The sequence below is a fragment of the Poecilia latipinna genome, unplaced genomic scaffold (assembly GCF_001443285.1).
Source record: "Poecilia latipinna isolate Pla-1442-1.1 unplaced genomic scaffold, P_latipinna-1.0 Scaffold3239, whole genome shotgun sequence".
Taxonomy (NCBI): Eukaryota; Metazoa; Chordata; class Actinopteri; order Cyprinodontiformes; family Poeciliidae; genus Poecilia; species Poecilia latipinna.
In genome coordinates, this window is record NW_015115855.1 from 7,848 (window position 1) to 14,491 (window position 6,644).

At 34.8% G+C, this 6,644-nt stretch overlaps 1 protein-coding gene across 1 annotated transcript in view; it reads right to left on the reverse strand.

Annotated features, from left to right (window-relative positions):
- Window positions 1–3,188, reverse strand: part of LOC106940471 (polymeric immunoglobulin receptor-like) — a gene marked incomplete at its 3' end in the record, with an annotated part of 10,786 nt that extends 7,598 nt beyond the window's left edge. Inside the window, exons 1-5 of the mRNA XM_015023234.1 lie at window positions 3,115–3,188; window positions 2,454–2,780; window positions 764–1,084; window positions 353–631; window positions 53–237 (exon numbers count right to left, since the gene is read on the reverse strand). Coding sequence (XP_014878720.1) covers window positions 53–237; window positions 353–631; window positions 764–1,084; window positions 2,454–2,780; window positions 3,115–3,151 — 1,149 coding nt within the window. The remainder of the gene's footprint in view (window positions 1–52; window positions 238–352; window positions 632–763; window positions 1,085–2,453; window positions 2,781–3,114) is intronic.
- Between the last annotated feature and the right edge of the window lie 3,456 nt (window positions 3,189–6,644).

Consider the following 6,644-nt stretch of genomic DNA (forward strand, 5'->3'; position numbering starts at 1 on the left):
CTGCAGCATTATCATTTGGCTGTGGGGTGAAGGCAGGAAAAGCTGTGTGAACAAGCTTCTCCATTAATTCTAATTCTCCATTAATATATTTGAGTATTTGAATATCTGCTGTTTGTGGAAAACCAAGTAACGGAAAATCAGGAGAGGCACAGAAACAGAAAATGTAAAAGTTTACCAGGCTTATGTGATGGTGGCTGTGATGTAACGTGTTCAGGAGAGCTGGTTGGAGCCACAGAACTGGTTTGATGTAGAGAGTCTGTCAGAGAAAATACAAAACATAATGTGGTAAAAAACCTTAACCTGGATTTTTTGTTTCTTTTTATTATTCTATCTCTCCCTGTGTTGGTCTCACCGACTGCCAGCTGTATCTTTATGAATCTCAGCTGAGAGTCTGAACCACAGTAGTATGTTCCTGCATCAGCTGCTTCCAGTTCAGTGATGATCACAGAGAAACAGCTGGAGGAGACATTGAGCAGCTTGAACTTTGTTTGGTTCTCCATCATGTCTGTGCAGTTGTTGTGTTGGTCTCCTTTACAGAGGAACTTCCTGTTATCATGTTGTTGTCCTGAATTAGGACACTGCAGAGTTACTGGACGTCCCTCGATGCCACTGATGTTGTACGACTCCAGTTCTGTCAGAGAGATTTTATTCATACATGAATCTACATAAGAGTTATTGATAAAATCTCTGTGTATCAATTTATAAAACATGTGCTTTTTTACTGATTAAAAAATGGGGAGGTTTGGTGGGTGGAATGAAGGACCTTTGACCTCCAGCTCAACAGCAGTGAAAGCATCAAATCCTGAGTTTCTCTGGACTCCACAAAGATACGACCCAGAATCCTTCAGGGTCAGACTGGAAATGGTCACTGTGAATATTCTTGACTTCCTGTCATCAGAGAGTCTGAATCGTCCATCTTGTGTGTTGCTAGAGGTGATCACTGCCTGCTGTAGACATGTGGAGGGCCGGTTTCCTCTGCAGAAGAATTTCAGCTTGTCGATAGAATGATAGTCGTACGGACAGCTGATGGTCACTGAACCGTCTTCGTTACCTTGGATGTTGTTCACCGTGTCGCAGCATCTGTCTGATAGGAAGATAAGAAAGTGTCAGATAGTAAAAGATACATATCTGTACAGTTTACCAGGAACACATGAATTAAGTAAATTAGAATATAACAATTCAACATGATCTGCTAATATGGCTGATATTAAAATGTAAAAAAAAAAAAAAAGAAGAAATTATATTCAATGCATGCTTACTTGCTACTTACACATCAATACTTGAAATGTATATTGATTTTATATAAATTATTTTACTGTGTAAGAACTAAATTAGTATTATGCATTTCAACAATCATATTATACATTTTAATTAAATTTGCTTCCTTTTTATAATAATAATCATTTGTTATTGGTGCAAAAAGTCCAGAAGTTTCATTTATTTCAGTTCTTTGATAAGATTTAAGTTTTTTTTAAATCCCTCTGACTTCCTGCTGTGTCTTAACTTTTTAATCCAGCGGAGTTTCTAGAAGAGCGTTTATATCTGGAGACATTTATATAAAATGTTGGCATGGATGTCAAACCATTAAGGAACAAATCATCTCATCTAAACTTTATCAATGATGAATATAGCAGAAAATCCTCCAAGTTTGTGGAGTATCTTTACATATTTGGAAATATAATAAATACGAGAATTGTTATATTTATGCCCACATTCCAATATGTCAGTGTTATATTTGTGATAATTTAATAACATTTTAACATAGAAGTGTGATAATTGATTAAAACCAAGTCAAATTTAACTTTATTGATTCTGTTTTCACTCAGTTTTAATTCTTTCTTGCCTCTCTGAGGCCTCAAAGTCTCTCACTGTAGTTTAACATTTCCTATCAGTATAAATTAGCTCTGACCATCTGATTGCACTAAGACAGAAAGAGGGAAGCTCAAAGTGTTGCAACTCGGAGTCGATTAATGCCGGAAACATTTCTGCCAATTCATTATTGTGGGTGTCGTCTGTAAAGTTCAATCTATTATGCTGACTGAAATGTTTAACCTCCCAGTTAAAACTATTTACCTTCTTTTACTTCCAGCTGTACTTCAGTGNGTGTTATATTTATGATCATTTAATATTAAAATTTTAACATAGAAGTGTGATCATTGATTAAAACCAAGTCAAATTTAACTTTATTGATTCTGTTTTCACTCAGTTTTAATTCTTTCTTGCCTCTCTGAGGCCTCAAAGTCTCTCACTGTAGTTTAACATTTCCTATCAGTATAAATTAGCTCTGACCATCTGATTGCACTAAGACAGAAAGAGGGAAGCTCAAAGTGTTGCAACTCGGAGTCGATTAATGCCGGAAACATTTCTGCCAATTCATTACTGTGGGTGTCGTCTGTAAAGTTCAATCTATTATGATGACTGAAATGTTTAACCTCCCAGTTAAAACTATTTACCTTCTTTTACTTCCAGCTTTACTTCAGTTAAGAGATCTTTTCGTCCTTTTCTGTTCACTCCACATTTGTATTTTCCAGCATCATCCAAACGAAGATCAGAGATGGTCACAGTGAAGATTCTTGATGTTTTGTTATCATAGGTGGAATATTTGTTCTGATTATTTTGTGATCTTGTGAAAACATCCTTATTTCCACATGGGTCGTTACACATATATTTCTCATTACTTTCATAACCTTCATCATATCGACAAGAAACATTCACATTTCTTCCTTTGTATCCAAACACATGGATCAAACCTGCAGCACGGCTCACACAGCACACAGCAGCTGGAAACAGGAGAGAACAAAAATATCATTAAATACAATTAAGTTTAATTCAAAATCAATGTCCTTTGAACAAAAATATCATAAAATTCTTAGTCTGAGTGCTCAGTAAATATATAAAAAGATAAGGCCATATATAAAAGACAACAGATAGCTTGTAAATGTATGTATTTAAAAACAACTCAAAAAACAAAAGTAGTATGACAGTTACGAGGCACCATCGTGTTTTTTGATTTTATTCTAAATTTTTATAATGTTAAGATGACAAAATCTACTCCTGCTTTTTAAAGCCACTGGAAAATGTTGAATTTATATTTGAATGAATATAAAAACTTACCAGACAAGATGAACAACACGACCTGGAAGCTCCACATCTTTGCATGACTGAGGACGACAAACTAAACCAGAAATGAAGTGAAGCATGAAGTATTTTAAGGAAACCACATCGGTCTGATAAGTTCAGCCCTCTGCACAAACATCAGCAAACCTCAGAAATGAGGTGTGAAATGATGATTTTTTTTTCTGTTTTTCAAATGCTAAAACTGATCTCTGTCAAAACGACCAGGAAACTAAGAAGACATGGTTATAATTAGTAAGATAAAAATAAGTATTTAAAAAGTTGGAGGAAATGGTCATAGGAAATGTGAGAGGGCTGAGGTGTAGTGGTTAGCGCTGCATCATCGCATCAAACATATTTCCTGTTTAAATAAAAATAAAGCAGAACTTTCTGTCTATAGTTTGCTTATTTATTTTAGAACATTCGTCGATGTTCTCCATGTTTTCTTTCTGCAAAAGCTGCTTGAATCCAGTGAATAAAATGAGCATAAAGAAATAAGTTGTCACAAAATGAGGGTAAAATAAAAATTTACTTTTAAAGTCAAAATGACAAATGATAAACATCATAGAAACACAAAAAGATTACCAAAACAATTTAAGAGGATGAAAATGTTGCAGATATAATGAAAGCATTTTCACCTTCATGATTTAGTCTTAATTTAAAAAGAAACAAAGGCTGGTTTAATAAAAACCTCTTATTTATTATGGTGTGGTGAAAGTTAATATAAAACAAGCTACATCATTAATACATTAAAACCTTTAACATTTAGCATAAAATCTTAAAATTAGTTTGAAAGCATTTCATCACTTTTCTTTCCAACAATCAGAATGTTGTTGAGAATCAGCAGCTTCATCATTGCTCCTGGTTCTTAGGCCTTTTAATGAGTGATTATTGGATCCAGTAATCGATCGGCTTTTGAGTACAGACTCTGGACAGCACTGATTTAAACATTTAACAATTATCACGAAATCTTTAAACTAGTTTGAAATGTTTATAATAATTTCCTTTGCAGTGCATTTCATCACTTTTCTTTCCAACAATCAGTATAAAGATCTTCATTTGTGGTGAGACTTTGGTTCACATGTTGTTGAGAATCAGCAGCTTCTTCGTTGCTCCTGATGCTCTGATGTGAAGGTTGAGCTGTCTTCTGGATTTTCACAAATCTGAAAAATAATCATTTATGATATTCAGACAAATGAGAGTTATATTACTGAGCAGACCAACTTATCTGGATGAATGTTCATAATCTGACAGGACAAAACCTGAAGGATCTGAACACAAAGATAAAGTCAGATTCAACTGTGCAAAGAACCAAAGTGGAGGTTGATGAAAAAAATAATTTATGTAGGAGAAATGTATACTGAATCCTCTCAGGCTGGGAAGATATGTTTGGTTTGCATTTGCGTTCAGACTTCTCTAATCCACCAGTTAACATGTTGATGAAGCATCTTCTGAGATGCAACAGAGACCTTGATAAACTGAACTGAAACAGAAAACTCCCCCTAGTGGACATAGAAATAAGCAACAGGAAACATTTTGGATCCAGACGTCATCACTTCTTTTCACTTTTGTTTTAGATATTTCATATGTAATTTATCCAGGATAGTAAGACATATAGAAATCCACCAGTGCAGTCACTAGCTGTGTTTCTATTACAATTGTGTGCACATATTTTGTCGATATTCTAATGAGATATTTTCATAATTCTGTCATGGCGCTAGCTCTTATCTATCAGCCATCAGAGGAGATATTAGCATCTTATGTTGGAGTGACAAGCTTCTTATTGGAAGCTGCTACGTATGCAGCGTTTTGGGTAAACTGCAGCCTGCGATTTCACAGAAGAGCTGTGGATTTTCCACGTTTGAATGACACATAATTNCAAACATCATAGAAACACAAAATTATTATCAGAACAATGTAACAGGATGAAAATACTGCAGATATAAAAATTGTTTTCCTCTACAGAAAGTCTGATCATCTTCAGGATTTAGTCTTAATTTAAAAAGAAACAAAGGCTGGTTTAATAAAAACTTCTTATTTATTATGGTGTGGCGAAAGTTAATGTAATAAAACAAGTTACATCATTAAAACATTTAACAAATAGCATGAAATCTTAAAACTAGTTTGAAATGTATATAATAATTTCCTTTGCAGTGCATTTCATCACTTTTCTTTCCAACAATCAGTATAAAGATCTTCATTTGTGGTGAGACTTTGGTTCACATGTTGTTGAGAATCAGCAGCTTCTTCGTTGCTCCTGATGCTCTGATGTGAAGGTTGAGCTGTCTTCTGGATTTTCACAAATCTGAAAAATAATCATTTATGATATTCAGATAAATGAGAGTTATATTACTGAGCAGACCAACTTATCTGGATGAATGTTCATAATCTGACAGGACAAAACCTGGAGGATCTGAACACAAAGATAAAGTCAGACTCAACTGTGCAAAGAACCAAAGTGGAGGTTGATGAAAAAAATAATTTATGTAAGAGAAATGTATACTGAATCTTCTCAGGCTGGGAAGATATGTTTGGTTTGCATTTGCAATCAAACTTCTCTAATCCACCAGTTAACATGTTGATGAAGCATCTTCTGAGATGCAACAGAGACATTGACAAACTGAACAAAAACAGAAAACTCCCCCTAGTGGACATAGAAATAAGCAACAGGGAAAGTTGGATCCAGACGTCATACATTTTTTTTCAATTCTGTCTTTGAGATTACATATGTAATCTATCCAGGACAGTAAGACATATCAAAATCCACCAACTCAGCCACGAGCTGTGTCTCCATTACGAATGTGTACAAATGTTGTTGATATTCGAATGTTGAAAAAACACAATTTCTAAATCAACGGGTTTCCAGAAGAAATTAAATTAAAATCACTCATTTGACAGTTACATACATATCAAATCAATCAAATTTTATTTGTATAGCACATTGTATAGCATTGTATAGCACATTTCAGCAGCAAGTCTTTTCAATGTGCTTTATATAATTAAAGAAATAAAAAAATAAGCACAGCATGCGACACTGTGAGATGTATTTATTGTTCAGTCATGGCGCCAGCACTCTTCATCTATCAGCCATCAGAGGAGATGTCGGTGCCTTCAGGTGTACGAGGAGCAATAAGCCCCTCATAATTAGGAGCGGCTACGTGTGCAGCGTTTTGGGAAAAATGCAGTCGGGTGATTTAACAGAAGAGCCACATATTGAACCTGTTTGAATGACACTCAACTTGTTATAAACTGTGTGACGCTGTGAGAGCTGTGATGGAGCCTGCCACACATTGTCAGAAAAAAACCCCAAAAAGCAAAACAAAAAACAAACCATCATCCTAATTCTATTTCCTATCGTTTTATTCGACTTTTTTGCCAGCAGTAACATCCGGCTGTGTATCATGTGACTTGTATGATGTGAATAGTGTTTCCATTGCAGCTTTGCAAAATACATCTATTTCAATACGACTAAAAAAAACACACTGTGGTTGTGTTGGTCTCCTTTACAGAGGAACTTCCTGTTATCATGT